The sequence below is a fragment of the Canis lupus genome, chromosome 36 (genome assembly GCF_011100685.1).
Source record: "Canis lupus familiaris isolate Mischka breed German Shepherd chromosome 36, alternate assembly UU_Cfam_GSD_1.0, whole genome shotgun sequence".
In the NCBI taxonomy this organism is placed as follows: domain Eukaryota; kingdom Metazoa; phylum Chordata; class Mammalia; order Carnivora; family Canidae; genus Canis; species Canis lupus.
In genome coordinates, this window is record NC_049257.1 from 19,107,606 (window position 1) to 19,127,757 (window position 20,152).

General features: G+C 43.4%; 1 protein-coding gene across 10 annotated transcripts in view; it reads right to left on the reverse strand.

Annotated features, from left to right (window-relative positions):
- Positions 1 to 387: 387 nt before the first annotated feature.
- Positions 388 to 20,152, reverse strand: part of CHN1 (chimerin 1) — a 205,298-nt gene continuing 185,533 nt past the window's right edge. For 7 of the 10 annotated variants that reach the window (XM_038584896.1, XM_038584894.1, XM_038584902.1 and 4 more), the window contains 5 exons: positions 13,641 to 13,814; positions 12,597 to 12,674; positions 9,388 to 9,525; positions 2,341 to 2,446; positions 388 to 1,178 (listed from right to left, as the gene is read on the reverse strand). In XM_038584896.1, coding sequence (XP_038440824.1) covers positions 1,007 to 1,178; positions 2,341 to 2,446; positions 9,388 to 9,525; positions 12,597 to 12,674; positions 13,641 to 13,814 — 668 coding nt within the window. In that variant the 3' untranslated portion in view covers positions 388 to 1,006. The remainder of the gene's footprint in view (positions 1,179 to 2,340; positions 2,447 to 9,387; positions 9,526 to 12,596; positions 12,675 to 13,640; positions 13,815 to 20,152) is intronic. The other 3 variants (XM_038584899.1, XM_038584898.1, XM_038584904.1) reach the window with 1 other exon arrangement.

Consider the following 20,152-nt stretch of genomic DNA (forward strand, 5'->3'; position numbering starts at 1 on the left):
TCAGCATTTCCAGCCAATCAAATGTTTAAGAAGTCTCTTTATAGCTGTCTTCTTCAGAATGCTTGAGAAGGAACTCTTCCGCCTGCCCCCCAGCCCCCCACCAAAAGTTGAGAAAATGGTCTACCTTTCTCCCAGAGTATGCAAGAAGAAAAATCCAATGAATGGATATTTTAATTCTAAGCAGTTTTAAATTATTTTAGGGGCTTAACACAAAACTTTAGTATTAAATAAATGGCAAAACACATTTTCCTAACTATTCTCAATCATGAGGGGGAAAAGAAAGCTGTCAATATATTTGGTCTCTAAAAGCCAAAGTTCATGCATTAATAAATGCATGCCAGATAAAAACACAAAACTGTGACTAAAAACCAATAATAACAGAAAACGTTCCGCATTGTACTTTTTTATTGGTGGATAATTTACTAAAGTAACAAATCTGAAAACACATTTTGCTTTTGCTGGAAAGAAAGGACTAGGTTAGAGCAGAACTAAGAGAAACTAGAAATAAAGCATTTGAGAAAAGTAGGCATATGTTATAGTCTATGGCAATGCAGCAGCCAGAGGTGCCGTTTCATCCACTTGTGTGCATGTTTATAGAAGCGTCAGAAACCAATGACACAGAACCCAAAAGCGAAGTCACGACAGATTTACTCTGCGAAACATGCTGAATTACAACCACAGACTACCCGGGAAAAAGAGGCGGTGCAGGCTTGTTGTCTCCTTTGTGTGGGGTTCCCTTGCCAAAGAGGAGGCTAATCATGCAATAGCTTGAGTTTCTCTTACCATGATAAACACCCAGGGTTACTAGAACTGGAGAGCGTGTGTTCACTGTTTTACAAGGACAGCTGAGCGGTGCTACTAAGACAATGGAAAGTTCCTTCATTTTAATCTGGCTATCTGCCCACACTTCTAACCAAGAAAGAATTCAGCTATAAGAGCCAATTAAATTACTATAAAACATTCCTTCATCTGTAAAACACTTTTTTTTTTTCCGGCAAACTAAAATTTAAAATAAAATGTCTTCGTTTTTGATAAGCAGCTCCACCACCAGTCTCTGGTATCGTATATCGTTCAACGCGGCCATCGCGTCCAGCTCTGGAGATCTCATAAGGGTCGGGCCGAACACGATGCCGAGGTTCTCTGCGTTCATAAGGTTCTCCTTCTCGTGGAGGGTCACTCTGCAAAACAGAAGCAAAGGAGCACGCCTCCGTGTGAGCCCCGGGGTTCTGCACGAAAGCAGGGCCAGGTTCCCGATCAAGGTTCCTGTCCACTTGGCAACCCCCGCCTAAGTGACTTCTCCGTCCCCCTCTTAGCATTTTTTTTAAAAGATTTTATTTATTCATGAGACCCAGAGAGAGAGAGAGCGGGGCAGAGACCCAGGCAGAGGGAGAAGCAGGCTCCACGCAGGGAGCCCGACGTGGGGCTCGATCCCGGGACCCCAGGATCACACCCTGGGCCGAAGGCGGTGCTAAACCGCTGGCCCACTGGGGCTGCCCCCGCTCTTAGCTTTAAAGTAAATTGTATTAATACGTCGAACTTCTGGTGATCACTGAGGCTCAAGGCCGAGCTCCCTGGCAGGCTGCGTGGCCCTGCTTCTCCCGTCAGCCTCCTCCTCAGCGGCGGCCCTGCTCCCGGCCTTTCTGTGGGCTGAGCAGTTTGAGAATCGGGGGAGGAGGGAGGCGGCGCGGGCCGGTGCGAGCCTGTTAAACACCAGCTTCGGCCCTGGCTGCTTTGAAAGGAGGGAGGACCGGACGTGGTAGAGGCGCCTCCGTTAAATATTCATTTCTGAGTAACTCCTGCCGAGAGCCATACGGCACGGATGTCAAGTCTGTCTTTTTTGATTCTCATTGGCTTTATATTTTGAAACTCGGAAACCGCTAAAACTCGGTCACGTAATTTCAGTCGCCTCGACGGTGAGGGAGCAGGCGGCCGGGCGGAGCCACGCAGACCAGCGGCCGTCTATTTCGGCCCTTAAACCAGAAGGAGCCCAGAGATTTGATTTTCTATTCCTCCCTTTGCCCTTTATTTTGCTCCATGTTTTTTCTTTTAATAGCAGTTTTCAGCGCTGGCAACATCCTGAAGTCCCGTCACCACGTGTGGAGCCCGCTCTGGAGCGAGGAGGCAGGGCAGCCCGGAGCGGCCGTGCCCCGTCCCCCGGGTCCCCACAGCGACACCCCCGCCCCCCAGAACCAGCACCAGCCGGGCGGGCGGCCGGCCTGAGCGCCGCTCCTCACCTGGGCCTCTACCTATTCACCCCAGACCTGCCCGCCCTTTCACCTGCTGGTCTCGTTTGGTTCTTAACACGGCTCCGAGCCAGCGTCAGCCGGGCCGGTGACTTGCCTCTTGAGGTGCGCCATGAGGTACCGCAGCGTCTCGCAGTGAGCGGGGGGCAGCAGCTTCAGTGCCTCGTGAAGGGTTTCCAACTGCTCGTCAGGATCCAGAATTTCTAAAACAGCAAGGCGAACCCCGGGGGGAGACCCTCAACCCTCCGCCCGGCTCCCCAGTTCCCGTCTGTTCGCGGCCTCAGGAGACCCTCGGGCGGGGCCTTGCCCACGGCCTCCTCGGAAATCCTCTGAAGGACCGTGGGTCACGCTTCCGAGGCCGCAGCCTTCAGAGGACTTGTGGGGGCAGCGCCCACTTGTCCACTCGAGTGAGTGCCTCCGAGGCCGGTGACCGTGGGACCTGCCACTGGCCAGGTGGGATGCTGCCATAAAGAATTCAGACACAGGTACGCGCAGAGGACACTGGGACGCTCAAATGAGGTCACCTTACAACATTACAGACACACCTAGTGGATATTAATTTGTTCAGAATATTCTGAACACTGCAGCCCAGCGACCGCACACAAGCTATGCCCCTGGTAACCCCTGCCAAAGTCTTAATTGATATTCATGCTATTTTCTTTTTTTAAACTGAGAAAAGTATCATCCAATATTTACCTCCTTATTTTTTTTAAAGATTTTATTTATTTATTCATGAGAGACAGGCAGAGACCCAGGCAGAGGGAGAAGCAGGTTCCGTGCAGGGAGCCTGATGGGGGACTCGATCCCAGGATCCCGGAATCATGCCCTGAGCTGAAGGCAGACGTCAAGCGCTGAGCCACCCAGGTGCCCCATTACTTCCTTCATTTTAATTTCCTTTTTTGAAAAAGAAAATTCTTCTTTGTTATATAAAAAAGTTAAATCTACCCTCACAGCACAAAAATATTCTACTACTTAGGACATTCTGGAGAACGCAATGACGCTCTGAAGGAGATTCTAAATGTTTGGAGTGACAGCAGGGTCCCTGAAATAACTGTGGCTCTTCCAAAGGTGTAAACTTCAAAGGGAATCATCTTCATTTTAGTTCTGCTGTGTTGGCCAAAAAACCCAGCATGCTCTTGAGGTCACAGATTGCATTTAGTTCCATTATTTCCATAATCAGAAACAACAGACATCTTTGGACATCTGTGCTCTCAAAAACAGCACCCTAGCACGTTCCTGCTTCTACTCCCATGTCAGGAAGATGGGGTGCCTTTAACGTTAGCCTGCAGGGCAACTGCAGAGGACCCCGAAGTGCTGAGTCGTAATTAGGATAGCAGCCTGGAGACCCGGAAGGCCACAGCTGAGCACAAGGTAGCATTCAACACAGACTAAGAATCCGAGTTTTCTAACGTCTAAGACAAACCGACTCAACGGCAGTGCACTGGAGTCCGGTTACAACAGATATAAAAATGAACGTGAAAAGTTCAAGGCACTGGCAGCGCAGATGTGATAAATGTCAGAATGTAGAGAGTGAAGCTTTTTAATTCAAAGAAAGTTTGGCCATTTTAGAATTTCTGCCCAAAGCCTACCCAGGGTTCCCGGTTTGTCTCTCAGTAATAAAGTGTTATTTGCCATATAACTGAGGCATGGTCTTTGAAGCTTCAGGTCTTTAAAGAACGTCAATTCATAACAGCAATACCATCTCGGATGCTGAAATTCAATCATTTAACTTCTAGAATTAAGAAAATTCCATTTACTACAGAAAAAGATTACTTAGTATTTGCTTCTAGTTTTTACTGTAGGACTAATTAATTTGACACTATACTGTTTTGGAAAATGAAAAGAGTAACCTAATTTCCTTTTAATTTTCGCATTTATAATCTTTTGCAAGGAGAATCTTGAGATGGTGTGAGATTAAGAACAGTGTTGGTGGGCTAGCAGATAAACAAAATTCCCTGCCCGCAGCTTATTTTCTCTCTGGCGGGGCTGGGGTGGTGGTGGAGGTGGTGGTGACTGACGATAACCAAAGAGCACGTAGCTTCCAGGTTATGCTAGATTAGACTGAGGCCAGCGCTACGGGGGAAAAACAGGTGAGGAACGCTGCGAGTGCCAGGGGGGTGCAATTTTAAATGGGGTGGTCGGAGGGACCTCCTGGGAGAGAAGGTCTTGAGTGAAGACCTGGCGGCGTGGCCGTGGGGGAAGGAAGCACGCAGAGACCTGGGGGCCTGGGCAGGGGAGCAGCTGAGCAGGTCCGAGGGCCCAGCAGGCCTGTAACGTCCGAGGGCAGGGGTGGAAAGCCACCTGGGAGCGCGCTGGTTGAGCAAGAGGGAGTGGAGGGGAGTGCAGTGGGTAAGGTAACAGGACACTGTCGTGTCAGGTGCTGGAGGCTGTCCTGGGGCCCAGCATTTACCAGGAGAAGCGCGAACGGCTGGGACAGACCTCCTCCACTGTCTGCGTGTGGGAAACGGGCCACGGAAAGGCCAGAGTAAGAAGAGACCATTCTAGTAACTATTACAAAAATCCAGGTGGGGGGGCGACAGGGGGTCTCAGCTGGTTAAACGTCTGACTCGGTCTTGGCTCAGGTCATGGTCTCAGGGTCGTGGGACTGAGCCCCGAGATGGCTCTGTGTGCAGCGGGAATCTGCCTGAGAGCCTCCCCTCTCCTTCTGCCCTGCCCTCCACGCTCACGCACGCTCTCTTGCTCTGAAGTTTAAAAAAAAAAAAAAAAAATCCAGGTGAGGAATGACTCTAGCTTAGACCAGGTGGTGACAGTGAAGGTGATAAGTTGCTGGGTTCTGGGTATATTTTAAAGGGAACGTCCGTGGGATTTCCAGATGAGGGTTGTATGAGGAGAAGAATCAAGACTGAGCTAAGTTTTGGGCTTAGGCACCTGGGAGGATGGAGCCTCCGTTAAGATTATGGGTGGGAGAGGTTTTGTGGGGAAGATCAGGGTTCTGTTGGAGATATCCTTCAGACATCCAAATGATTAATCTGCTGCCCAGGGAGAGGTCCAGACTGGAGATATAAATTTGGGGACATATGATAAACTGCATTTGAATATACTGACATCAAATTGACAGAGGTTCTTCCCTGGAATTTTCTTTTTCTTTCTTTCCCCCTACTTAAAGTAGTAGTACCAATAACTTTTTTTCAGAGGACACAAATCCTTTGCCCTGAGAAGACCACAGCATAACTTAAGACGAAGACAAAATGGAATGTATTTCGAGATAACAACCAACATCAGTCGTTTCAAATACATGAAAGGCCTGCGAGTGGATGAGGGCGATATTAGGACCACTGCCAACAGGAGGGAGTTGAGAGCGGGCGGATTTCTGTTGTGCACACGTCGGGCTTTACGACCGTCACATCTGTCCGTCAGCAGCCGTGTGCTGAGAGAAGCAGTGATCTTACAGTTACCGGGTATTTTAGAAAGAATGTGCTGTACAAGGGAGTCCTGTTAACATGGCCCTTTAGAATGTCTAAAAACTCGAAGGTTCTGGGGTTCTCAATGTAAAGTTATGTTTACTCATTCAACACATACTTAGCACCTATTACGTGAACCAGTGACTGTCACAGGTGCTAAGGGAAAATAATCATGCGCGAGAGAACCCCCCGCTCCAAACGGGTCAGTGTCGTCAGGAAGACAAGACCTGAATACAGCCTACCAGCCTGAAGGGAAGAGGTCCAGGCGAGGAGTGACGGGAACACAGAGGAGAAAGGTGGCTTGGGGGCTGAGTGGAACAGAGAAGAGGACGACGTGGCACCTGAGGAAGGTCTGCAAGGATTTGGAAACGTGGCAGGAAATAAGAACCTGCATCAACATCTAGTTAAAAGCTCTTTTTAAAGTATGTCCCGTTGGTTCTTTTAGGGAGGTCAAAGCTAAGAAGGGTGACTCAGCCGAGCAGACGGGGTGAGTGGCAGAGCTGAGGGGGACTCTGCAACTTCTCACCCCAGGTTTCCCTTCGGGACGTTTTAAGTAGCGTGGGACAAAGAGCCCTGGGTTTTAGTTCTGAGAGTATCTGACTCCCTCAAGGTTACACACTGAGTCATATTTCCTACGATCTTCTGGGAACAGAGCTCTTAGGTCCTTGGCCAGAGTCCCCGTGGTGCCATTTCCGCCGTGGCCAGGAAGTGTCCCTGAACGCTGGCGTCCTGAGCAGGCTGCGAGGCGCACCTGTCCCCGGGCCTCTGTACCATGGGCAGCAGGGTCTTAGCTGGTGGGGAGAGGCAGTGAGGGGAAAAGGGCTCGGTAGTGCGAGGCTTCCAGATGGTTCCAGGGGATCCTGAAGATCTTCAAGCCCTCAGATGGGGCGCCCTGGCCTCCACCACCCTTGTGTCCCTTTATCGTTTCCTGCAGCCACTCTAGCTTCCAGCTGCAGGTTGTCGGGGGAGGCTGCGACAGCAGAGCTGGGACAGCCTCTGCCGGAGAGAGCTGTGATGTGAGCTCCCGAGTTTTTGTTGGCAAGAAATGCTAAAAATGCCAGAGAAACCTGAGACCTATAGGACAGGGCCCATGTTTCCTAGGGGCTGAGTGATAAAAAGGTTCAAGAGGGCCTGCGTCAGGAAGGGCCAGCTCTAGGGCGCCAGTGTGGCTCAAGGGCTAAGCATCTGCCTTCGGCTCAGGTCATGATCCTGGGGTCCTGGGATTGAGTCCCGCATCGGGCTCCCTGCTCCCTGGAGACTCTGCCTCTGCCCCCTGCTTGTGATCTCTCTCTCTCAAATAAGTAAATAAAATCTTAAAAAAGGAAAGGAAAGGAAGGGCCAGGTAACCCTGACCATCATTTGGGAGGGGTTCCTGCCCTCCTGCCTCCCTCCTCTGGGTAATCTTCTGTTCCTGTTCCACAGGGGAAGCCAGACAGTGGGCTGAGTGGAGAGAGCGAGGGCTGTGACATCAGACAGATGTGGGTCCGAATGCCAGGGCCACCTACTCCTAGTGATCGGACCTCGGACAATTCACTTACATCCTATAACATGTCCTTCCTAAAAGGATACCCTGGCGGGTGCCTGGCTAACTCACTCAGAAGAGTGTGCGACTTTTTTTTTTTTTTCTAAAGACTTATTTATTCACAAGAGACACAGAGGGGCAGAGGCAGAGGCAGAGGGAGAAGCAGACTCCATGCAGGGAGCCCAATGTGGGACTCGATCCCAGGTCTCCAGGATGACGCCCTGAGCTGAAGGCAGATGCCCAACCGCTGAGCCACCCAGGCATCCCAGAGTGTGCAACTCTTGATCTCAGGGTCATGACTTTGAGCCCCACATTGGGTATAAAACTAAACCAAAATGATATCATGGCTGTAAAGTGCCTAACATGATTCCTGGTACCTCCTCGTATGTGCTCTATGACTCCAAACTTCTCTTGTCTCCTTTATCTGCCTATAAAGATGAGAGAAAAGCTATATCTGTGGGTCCAAAGAATGAAGCAGACTCTACTACTAGAAGCCACATGGACAAGGATGCAATGTTCCCTAAACAATTAGATCAATAGTAAACACGTACAATAAACATTGATACTGTATGTATCCTAACAGTTGAATTTATAAGAGGGCATTTATCTTGATTTAGGAAAGTTTCTATCTCATGATGTGCTTTGAAGAGCTCTTTGAGGTAGAATAGGGGGTTTGCTGATGTCAAAAGGGCTGTTTCAGACAGAAACCCCAGAACACTGACAGATAGTCTAGAGGGTTAACCAAGGTGGGTGTGGGGAAACAAGGTGAAATAACTTGGGAGGGCGGCGGGGAAAGAGGCCTTGAAACCCAATACGGAAGGCTTAGATTTTTCTTCTACGAAGATAAGGCAGTTGTGTAGAGTTCAGGCCCTGGATTTGAATTATGGGCTTTGTCCTCTGCTAATGGGGTGCCCTTGGCTTAGGCACAGAAGCCAAGCTTCAGTTGTACTCAAGAGCGACATAGGAACAGGAACACCGTCCACTTGAGCCCTCAGTGTTGTCCTGGGGATCAGGGCCACTGTCAACCGGGCACCCTTCGTGATACAAGTGTGTCAGGTGCTGTCCACGTTCGTGGTGATCAGACGTATGTCTCTGGGGAGGAAACATCTGCATCTGTACCACGAAACAAGAATGCACATGTTCCCTCAGACAATTTTCATGATCAGCACTGAATCCCTCCCAACACGAGAGGAGTTAAATTCCTGTGGATGAGATCTAGAGTCGTTCAGGCTCCTAACATGGAAATTTGTACAAATCAGTGTGATTCTCCCGGCTGTTCTCGACCTGAGAGCTGGGCTGACCCACAAGAAACGAGGGCTCCAGGGAACTAACCACAGAAATTCTCAACAAGAGCACTGAAGGGGAAACTAAAAATTAGAACAAAGCAAGTCTGTACTTCACAAAATTTCCAAGTCAAAAAGCAAATCAGTGTTACTAAGAAAGTAATGTTATTATTTAAAGATCAAGACAACATATGGTTTTTAAGAGAAAAGCAAATGTCAGAAATAGCCTATCTTTTCTAAAAAATGGCAATGCCAACACTTAAAATCTGTTAAAAATTCCCTTCTTTAAAAAAAAAAAATGAAGTGTGAATTACAGGTATGAGCTTTACACCATAAATAAAATTTGGCATTGGAGCCTCTGCTTTTTCTCATTTGCATCTCAACTAAAACTTAAAAAAAAAAAAAAAAAATCCCTTCTTGATCTAAAACCGTGCTCCTTAAAGTACGATCTACGGACCAGCGCCAGTTTACCAAACTGTTAATGGTCTGTCACGGGATAAGTACAGAGATTGAAAGTTAAGGATTTAGAAGCTTTTATGGGAGCTGACAATAACTTTTATGCTCAGCTGAACCTAATAACAAAACAGTTTGGTCCTGTTTTTCAATCTTCTTTTTTCTAGTTGCTCACTTTTATTTCGTAGACGCGTTGGTCCGGATCTAAGGAGCCCTGGTATAAACCTTACTTTGGAAAATGAGGATTAGCACGTGACAAAGAAATTTCTGATGGAAGAAGTCTTAAATACTAAATAGCATATGTTAGAGATGAGCTCAGAATTCTTGTGAGCATATTAACCGAGGACAGAGGCGAGGGGGAAACACCTAATACGCATTCAAGAAACTGGGCAAGGGACACAGGAGTAGCGATCGGCATGAGGAGGCAGCTGTCAGGTGATTCGGGTCGCTGCCCTCATACTTACTGGCGGACTCTATAAACTTGGGGTAGGCGTCATACGTGATGAGTGGAATTGGTAGATCCCTGAAGTACAGTTTCAGTGCGCCGGTGATAATGTTGATATCTTCATACATGTTCACGGAAATATCTGCTTTCTCGCCATCTTTGAAGGATGTTAAAAAAAAAAGAATAAGTATCTGGATGCAGGGCACCTGTCTAATATACTTTTGTTATACAGTCTTTAGAGATTAACAATGCGTCAGTTTCTAACATCAAATTCAGTGTGCGGATATATATAAATGATCAATTTTCTGTGAAAAGCAAAATCTGTTTTTTTTTTTTTTTTTTTGAATTTTCTATTCTGAAGTTACTTATTTTTCCCAGGTTCAATGGAGGGAGGCGGGGGATGGAGTATGAGAGGACAGAGGTTAACGGCAATATTTATAGATTCCAGGAGTATTTGAGAATTCCTAGGGGAGTAAATGTGGCATTGCTTTTTCTCTTTTTTATTTTTCTTTCTTTTTAAAATAAACCTAGAGAATGTGAAAAATAACAAGAAAGGCACTCCTAACTTACAAGAGGCCGCCTCTGACTCACCCCCAGGCTCCAATGTGAAGTGTGGATGTTGTCTGCGCCCTGGGGGTGGGCAGAGAGTGAGAAGCAGGAGTGAAATGGAACAAGACTTTAGAGTGTTGAAATAAAAAGAAGAGTTATAAAACAGGAGTATTTTAGAGGTGTGGGGCCTTCCTTTACTCCCCTGCATTTAGTAACTGGTTAAAGTACCTGAGATTTTGATCTACAAAAGATTTAATTAATGCCTCCTCTGAACTGATTTTATCATGCTAGGTTTCTTTTATTCCGTTTGGCTTATGAACAATTTCTCTTGATTTTAAAAAGCAGCCTCTTCCCTATACAGATATTAGAGTGGCTAAAATCCAGAACCCTGACGACAAATGCTGGACAGGATGAGGAGCTAGAGGAACTGTAAATTATTGCTGGTGGGAACACAAGATGGTACAGCCACGTTGGGGGATAGACAGTTTCTTACAAAGCTAAACAGACTCTTACCATATAATCCAGCAATCACACTCCTGGGTATTTACCCAGAAGAGCTGAAAACTACTTATGTCCACACAAAAATGTGCTCACAAAATATTTACAGCCATGTTCATTCATGATTGCCAAAAAAATGGAAGCAATCAGATGTCCTTCAATAGGTGAATAAACTGATATATCTAGATAAAGGAATATTATTGAGCAAGAGCAAACAAAAAAGAGCTATCAAGCCATGAAAGGCATGGGAGAGTTTTAAGTGCATACTAGTGAGTAAAGGAAACTAGTCCAAAAAACAGGTACACACTCCTTGATTCCAGCTATATGACATTTTGGAAAAGGTAAAACTATGGAGGTCAATAGAAAGAACCGTGGTTGCCAGGGGTTCAGGGGGAGAAAGGAAAGGAAGAACAGGTAATGCAGAGGAGATTTTTATGGTGGTCAAAGTTCTTTGTGCCACTGTAACGGTGGATGTGTGACATGTGCATTTGCCAAACCCACAGAACTGTCACAACATGAAAAGTGAACTTCAGTGTAAGCTGCTGACTTTAGTTATTCATCATGTATCAGTGTCCGTTCATCAGTTGTAACAAATGTACTCTATACTAATGCAAGATGGGAAACTGGGTTGGGGGGGGCATGAGAGGAGAGGTTATATGGGAAATCTCTGTACTTGTGGTGAAATTTTATAAGCTAATACTACCATTAACCTAAAACTACTCTAATGAAGTCTGTTTTTCGTTAAAGAAGCCTCTTTTAAATGCAAAATACCACAGACGTTCACATTCAAGTGTGAATTAGATCACTGGTATGTCTTTCACACTAGGGTTGAAATCATAGGCAGTGGCAATACAAATTGGGATAGACTACTTTCTGGGAGGAAAAGGCAATGGAGAAGGCTTCAGTGGGGGACCTTAGGCAAATGTGTAGGTGTGGGGGCCCAAAGACCTGGAGAAAGGGGATGGGCGGGCACGAAAGCAAAGTAGAAGAATTATGAAGGCAGATATCACCTCTATCAAAATTTTTACTCAGGAAAGAAGAAAGAATACGGGTATATTCTCTCCTGAGACATGGTTCCTGTTTCCACCAACTAGAAGTTATTTTTTTATGAGAATCCAAATTTCAAATGTCCTATCTCATTATAGGGCACACATCCAATTTCTGTTTGGACAACAGAGTCACCAATCTTCTAGTTCAGTTACATGACAGGTTAAACCGAATTTGGAGGTCGATCTGAGAACCCTTCTACCATTCAGCTAATTCTTGTTTGTTTGTTTGTTTGTTTTCATGAGAGAGAGAGGGAGAGGGGCAGAGGGAGATGCAGGCTCCATGCAGGAAGCCTGACATGGAACTCCATCCCGGGTCTCCAGGTTCAGGCCCTGGGCTGAAAGCGGCACTAAACCGCTGAGCCACCCGGGCTGCCCTAATTCTTTTTATAGTAAGATATTCTATTCATTGTATCTTAGTCCACTCTCCTTTCACTTCTTACTCTCTAAGCCACAGCATTTTTCAGGGCCTTGACAAAGACAGCCTCAGGGCCTTTGCACAGACTCTTCTCTTGCCAGGGTCTTTACATACCTCCTTTCTTTGCTACTGAACCATTATATGGCCAACCTCTATTCTTCTCTGGGAAAGTCTCTTCTGATCTCCAGCATCCCCCTCCAACCCCAAAGGAATAGGTTAATTTCCACAGTTATTAATATTTTCCTTTGTAGCATTTATTAAAATCAATAATGCTTCTGTGGTGGGGGAATCTAAGTCATTACACTGGGTCTCTAACTCAGTCAAACATGGTGAAGGGATGCATGGATTACAGGCAGTTAGGGAGGCCAACTCCAACCTGGGAATCTGAGGTCTGTGATGACTTAGATTCCCCCAACCATCCTGCCTGATTTTCTCCATAATTTCTAGTAAATTTAATTGTTCTGCATATACTTTTATGAAAATGGCCCAGCTTTGTGTGCTCAGATACTGATTATATAGTTAAATTTTATTTTTCTTTCTCACCTCAAAATGTAATGGTTTAATATACTAATAAAAAAGTAAAATTATAAGTTAACTTTTTATTTGGTATAATAATCAATGACTTGGATAAATAATGCAAAGAATAACATAAGGAATTGTGCCTTCTTGGCAGAGAGCACTGTCGCCCTAAGTCGATGAACACGCTGAAGAACATACCTCTGTCAAAAGCCATCTTGACATCTTCAATTAAATCACTAAATCCTGATACTCGATACAGTCCTTCAGAATTAAGACCTGTAAAAATCAAGGGAACTGATTAGTTTCTTTGGAATTATGCCTTTTCTTCATACTTTACTTCTTCCCATACTTCAGGCTGGAGAAGTAATGTGTGAGAAAGAATGATTAAATGTACTTGTTTAGAAACTTCTTCACATTTTCTCCTAAAATAAAACCACTGCACTCAGTTTTTAAACTCTGACCTACTGTTAATTAAATATTTGTAATTTGGCTCATCACTTTGTCTAATTAGATCAAATATATTGAGTCTTAAGGGAAATAATTCATCAATCGCCCCAATTATATCATAAATTCTTTTATATAACAAAAGACTAAGATAACCACATTAATAGGCCCATATCAGTGTTTTCCAAATGGGAAAGAATAATTAGGATGTAGCTCTGTTTTTTGGCTAGGATAGTTTTATTTTTTTTTTTTTTTAATTTTTTTATTTATTTATGATAGTCACAGAGAGAGAAATAGAGAGAGGCAGAGACATAGGCAGAGGGAGAAGCAGGCTCCATGCACAGGGAGCCCGATGTGGGATTCGATCCCGGGTCTCCAGGATCGCGCCCTGGGCCAAAGGCAGGCGCCAAACCGCTGCGCCACCCAGGGATCCCTGGCTAGGATAGTTTTAATAGAGCATTTATACCTTTGCTTCTTGGACATAGCATTTTTTCTTTTCTTTTTTTTTTTTTTTACATTTTTTCTATCTGTGTCAACCTTTATAGACTAGAAGCATTGTCATTCATAAAAATATTTAAGCATATTTCTTATAACTAGTAAAATGTACCTTTAAAATCAAGCTGGTTCATTATTTGCTAAATTAACTCCTTTCAGACTTTCAGATCATTTGGCATCTGAAATCACTCCCCCCTAAACTTAGAGTAGACAACTGGGTTATGCCATGAGGCATCCAGAAGGGTGTTAGGACTTGTATTCACGGTGCATTACAACTGTTGAACCACACTGGAAAGGCCTCACCTCTAGATTCAATTTCCCTGATGCACATGTCCACCACCATTGGTCGCTTAGTGATATGGGCTTTCACGAGTGTTGTAAGGTCACAACTGTATACCTTCTTGACATGTTTCAAGTCTGGCTTACAGTCATTTGGGACCATCTTGGAACACTGCTTATGAACATTCAAACCACAATCTAAAAAAGATATAGAAAGGAAAAATTCATCAATGTTTTCAGAATTTTGAGCATGCTGGAGTGTTTATTTTAGCAAAAGACACTCCATCCAGCTTGAATTAGGCTTAAAAGGGGACGAGCTTCCAGCAGTTTCTGCAATGTGGAAAAACATTCCTCCCATCTTTTCTCTTGGAAAAATTTTGGTTTTTAGTCAGAAGATGAGCACTCTAGCTCATGCTTCATCATTTACTTGTTACATGATCTCAGGAGAGATCCAACCTGAATAAAACAAACTTAATGTGTTAAGTTTGTTAAGATCTATAGTTAAGATCTATAAAATGTAATATTATGCCAACTAGGCAACTTAAAATTATCCATTTCCAGTTACATAAAAATTGTATTTGATGTGGGATATATAATTGCATTTTAATATATTTGCTTTGAAGAGGAATCAGACCTCCAAAAGTAAGAGCATCCCAGGACCCTCTTAAAATCATGCTGCTCATAAGTATCTATTCATAATCCTTGATATAATGTAATAAATTTAGTGGCTAAAAACAGCCATAGTTATTATTTGTTACTATTAGCACCAGCTTACTGATGCTGAGCACTAGTTCAAGAGCTTTACATTATTTCCATTAGGCTCACAAAACTCTATGAAGTAGGTACTATTTTCCTTCTCATTTTATAAATCCGATGAAACCAAGCATGTGTTAGGTAATATACCCAAGGTCATGCATGTAGTAGTATGTAGTGGAGCTGAAATTCAAGCCTACGAATGAATGATTCTAAGGTCCATGATTTTCATACCTATACCTTCTTGCCTCTACTGAAGCTTGTCCTTTGCTTTGTAATTTTACTGAGTTTAACTTCTAAGATGCCAGAACTCAAACATCTTCTAGTTAATATTTTGAGATACTTGATTTCCAACAAGAAGAGAACAACGGAATTTTATTTTTTCTAATACTTTATTTATTTGCCAGAGAAAGCTTAAGCCAGGGGAGAAGCAGGCTCCCCACTGAGCAGAGAGCCTGATGTGGGGCTCGATCCCAGGACCCTGGGATCATGATCTGAGCCAAAGGCAGACGTGCAACCAACTGAGCCACCCAGGCACTTCCAGCAACAAAATTTTAGAAGAAACAGAGAGGAATTCAACTATTTAGCTCAATTAGAGTGAAGAGTGATAAACCATCACTGAGTAATTTAACTAAAATAATCTTTATGCTTTTAAAAATATTTAATGCTTTTCATAAGAACTTGATGCTGACCCCTTGTAAATCTGATTCAATTCTATCCAGGTCTTAATGAAGCCAATTTGAAAATCCTACAAGGCCATGACCACTGCCTGTGGTCACTGGGCAGACTTTAGTTTTTCTTGCTCTTCCAGCAAATGCTGGTGATTATCATTGTAATAGTGCAATCTAGTTATAGATGGAAGTAATAATACAGAGATAAGGAACATTTGCCAAAATTTATAAACGGAATCATCCTTTCATTAAATATGTAGACACTGCGAACTTGCAATGAGTATATAAGGCCTGTGGTGACTCAAAGGGAGGAATTCCTAAGTGCCAAGCACCTCCCACGTGCAAAGACAAGCTAGGTGTAGAGGGACACTCAGTCTCTGCACATGTGCGTGTAAGAGAACAGCACTGGGTTGGCAGGGCTGGTACCAACAAATACCTGAATGTTTTCATCAGTAAAGAATAATAGCTGCTTCTTTGAATACGGAAATGGGCTTCCTGAGCATAGAGCTTGATCTATATTATCTGAGGAAATGACCCAACAACATTCTGTAATAGTTAGACAATGTCCAAATGACTAACCTAACCCAAAACCCCAATTCCTCTTTGTATCTCTATTAGATACAGTAAGATTTTGGATTCCATCATAAGGCAAATCAATGGCAAAATGTCCAGTTAGAAGACTTTGTTTCCCCTGAACATTTTAATGTTTTGTATGACTTTTGTAAGTTAGATTTTACCCTATGATCCATTAGCTGTGCAATTTCGAGTTACCTTTCCTGTGTTTCAGTTATGTAAAATAGGAATAATATTTATTATTAGCTCTATTGTCTTTCCATTATTAGGTTCATGTGAGGCTTCAATATTAATATATGCAATTTCTTACGTGTAGTAGAAGTGTTTACCTGCACTATGTTGTTGTCATTATCAAGAAGCTGAGAGGCCTGTTCTACGTAGCATCCCAGGGTTTGTTACATGGTATTGTCCTACTCAGCTATGGTCAGAAGCTAAGTGGAATTCTGGGCCAGTTCTGTTTGTCACATGTGAATGCAGGACCTGGATGACTGGGGTTACAGCTGCTTCCTCATCTTTACTGTTCTAATACATCTCATTTACCTAAAAGTGTCTCCAAATAAGTACTTGATTCTTTACTTTTACCAAATCTGGGGAGTTTTCACAGTCACTAATTTTTCAAATATTTTTTCAGCCCGCATCCTCTTCTGGGACTCCAACAATGTAAATGTTAAATCCTTTGCTATTCTGTGCTACGGGTCTCTGAGGCTCAGTTCACTTTTCAAACTGTTTTCTTTCTCTTGTTTGAGTTGGAGGATTTCTACTGATCTTTAGGTTCACCACTTCCTTCCTCTGTCACCTCCATTCTGCTACTGAGGCCATCAATCTGGTGAGCTTATTAATAAAATTTTCAGTTCTAAAATTTCCATATAGTTATCTCTTATCTTTATTTTCTATTTCCTATTTTTCATTATTTCAAGAGTTTCTAATTGCTTGCTGGAGCATTATTATGGTAGCCGCTTTCTGTGTCTGATAATTGTGTCATTTCAGTATCGACATCTGTTGCTTGTCTTTTCTCACCTGAGTGGAAATTTTCCTGGTTCTTAGTATGAAGTGTAGTTTTGAACTGAATCCTGGATATTATGAGTGTTATAAGAAGCCTCTGGTTCCTATTGAAAATTACCATTTTAGCAGAGAGTTAAACCTGTTGGGATTTAGAATGCATGTCCTGGCTCAATTTGTAGGCCATGTTCAAGAATCAACTTATTTACAAAGCCTTTGTAATGCTACTGCAGTGCTAATTTGCCCACCCTACTTGTATGTTACCTAAATGGCAGAATGGTACCCCACATTCGGGAGGGGGGGGCACCTCTTAGTTACTGCAGGGGGGATTCAGAAACCAGGGTTTGCCCTGAGACCTGGTTGAGAAGGAATGCCGTGCCACATGGAACTCTAGGGTACACATGGAAGACAAGTTCTGACCGTGGTCTCAGCTGCCTCATGACTGCAGCTCAGGATGAAGACAGGGCTGCTCCTACTACATGGTGGGGATGAAAGTCTAGGTGCCACCACAGGCTCAGCCAGGAGGGGTATCGCTTTCTTCCTGCAAGGCAGTGATGAATGACAGGCCTCCACTCATTCCCAGGGGAGAGGCGCACCCTTGGGATCGCAGGGCGGGGTGATACAGGGTTCTGCCCACAGACCACGGCAGCAGCAGCACTGCTGCTTGTTCATGATGTTCACCTGAGGGATGGCAAGAAGGGTGAGAAGGTCTGGCTGGCTGTGCTACCTTTTTCCAGGGCTTTGGCTAGGAAGAACAGGCCGTGGGTAATTTTTTGTCCATGCCTGTTGGCATTCATGGGTTGTGGGCTTCTCCACTGCCCAGGCTGGGATTCATGGGAGGGGGAAAAAAAACAACCCCAAACCACCAGGCGACTTGCTGCACTTGGTTTGGCCTGCCTGCCTTTATCCACTTTCAGAGTTTTCTGACAGTTGAATTAAATATTTTGTATGGAGTTTTTTTTATTATTATTGTGAGGAACAAAATGAAATCTATTTATTCATCTTGTCCAGAACCAGAAAAACCCTTACATAGTATTTTAAGTGTATAAAAGTCAGCAAAGCTTTATAATTTAATATTAATGTTGTGCCTCATTGTGCCTCTTTGTGTACAGAGAAGTGATAGCTCCAGTTAGAAAGGGCTGTTGGTAACCACCTAGCCCAGGGTCTTTACCTTACAAATGCAATAAAGCTCCAAGAGGCTAAATGACTTGTTCAGATTACTCAGCCAGAAAGTGGTAGGACTGAGATGTAGCCTTGGCCCCCCGATTTCCAGCCTGTGCTCTTCCCCTGAGTGAGGCATGCTACCAGCAATACATCTCACACTCTGAGTTATGGTTTTTAGCCCTGAAGATGAGTTTGCTAGTTTCAACCTCTTATTCAGTAATGTTTATTGTACGCAAGTTGTATATACTTGAGCTTAAAAGACATTATTATATTTTACTGTTGTATATATATGATTTGGCAAGGAATTTTTTTATATCAGTGTACTTTGATTTTTTTTAAGTTTTTAATTACAGTTAACCTACAGTGTAATACGAGTTTCAGGTGTACAATATAGTGATTCAGCACTTCCATACAACACTCCCATCCCCCTTACTCCCCATCGCCTACTTCACCCATCCCCCCTGCCACCTCCCCTCTGGTAAGCATCACTATGTTCTTTATAGTTAAGAGTCTGTTTCTTGGTTTGCCTCTCCTTTCCCTTTGCTCATTTATTTCTTAAATTCCACATATGAGTGAAATCATTGGCAAGACTTTTAAAAAGTAGTGATATCCTTTAAAAAGCAGTGATAAAACCTACCTATTATAGTCTTGTTTTTGTCATATCTTTCCTTATGTATAAACTCCCAATGGAAACTCCCCAGAAAGCAAAACTGTAAAATTTTGACACAACATCAAAACATGTGAATGGCACGAATGGCCTGATGTTAATGCCAACTTTTTTTCCTTTGAATAACTGGAGTTATCTACCACCTTAAACATCAGCAGGCTCCCATGATTATTTGTGACTCCGTGAAAAGTGGGTAAAGTGATGACTGAGCTCAGATTTACAAATTAAGGAAGAGGGAAACGTTTTCTAAGTTGATATTCTTTCTTTCATTTGAGTAAGATTAAACTGTGGAACAACCAACATATTCTGTTCAATTTTAGAAATAAATTTCAAAGGCCAAATTTTTGGCAGGATTGGGTATGAAGTCCTTCAGACGCCCAAAGGATAGGGCAAAGTCATGAAAATAAAGCATCTTTATACCCTTATGTTCACAGTGCAATATACCAGCTCTGAGCTTGCTCCGAAAATCGCTCCTGCAGGGACTAGCAGTACATCAATATTTCAGTTTGCCATTAAGACTTTATTTGGTTTTCATACTTATTTATTAAAGCCATATAACTCCTATATCGTTCCATTTCTCCCAAGGAAGCTCAACACTATAAACAACAAAAGTCCATAAAAGGTCATTTCATTTGTTGCATTTCTTGGTTTAGTAGGTTATTTTAATGCTACAATTAAACCACATTTTCCCCTCCTAATCCTTCAAGTTAATAAGCATGGACTAAACCATATGAGAGGAAAAATGAAAAAACCCAAATAGCATTTTATTCTGTCCTTTATTAATGTTTCTATTACTTAGACTACTAACCTAAGCTACTCGTAGATTTTAGATTTCCTGGGACTCGATTTCTCTACAAAACATATATTTTATGTCTACAAAGCACAAACATCTATCTTTTGGGGAAAAAAAATAGCTGATATTATTTACATTAAATTGATAGAATTAAGCGTAATGTTAATAGTGTGTTTTGAAAGGAAAGATAATTATTCATTCTTCAAATGTTCATTTTATTTGTTTTTAAAGATTTTATTTATTTGAGAGAGAAAAAAGGTGTGAGAGAGAGGGCATAGCAGGTGGAGCAGCAGGCAGGAGAGGGAGAAGCAGGCTCCCTGCTGAGCAGGAGCTGGGCTTGATCATGGAACTCCAGAATCATGACCCGAGCTGAAGGCAGACACTTAAACAACTGAGCCACTAAGGTGTGCCTCTTTACTTAATTTTTAAAAAGATTTTTTTTTTTTTTTAAGTACTCTATCCAACATGGGGCTTGAACTCACAACCCAGAGATCGAGCTGCATGCTCTACTGACCAAGCCAGCCAGGTGCTCCATGAGTGTTTTGTATTTTAAGTAATTGCAAATGAAAGTTTTATTTCAAAACCTATCTCTTAGATGTCCCCTACTCTGAATCCCTATCCAGGGAAAGTGGGAATAGCCCAATTCAAATATGTATCAGAAGTCATTACTTTCATAAGCAAAATTAAAAAGAAGAATTTGTTCTTTTGGATATTTGTGAAAATATTGCTGCATGAAACTTCTAAGCAAGTCTTATCAATTTCTCACTGGTTTAAAAGGACAAACCTAGGGGCATCTGGGTGGCTCAGTTGGTTAAGCGTCCAATTCTTGGTTTCGGCTCAGGTCCTGATCTCCGGGTAGTAAGACTGAGCCCTGTGTGGGGCTCTGTGCTCAGCACCGAATCTGCTCAAGATTCTC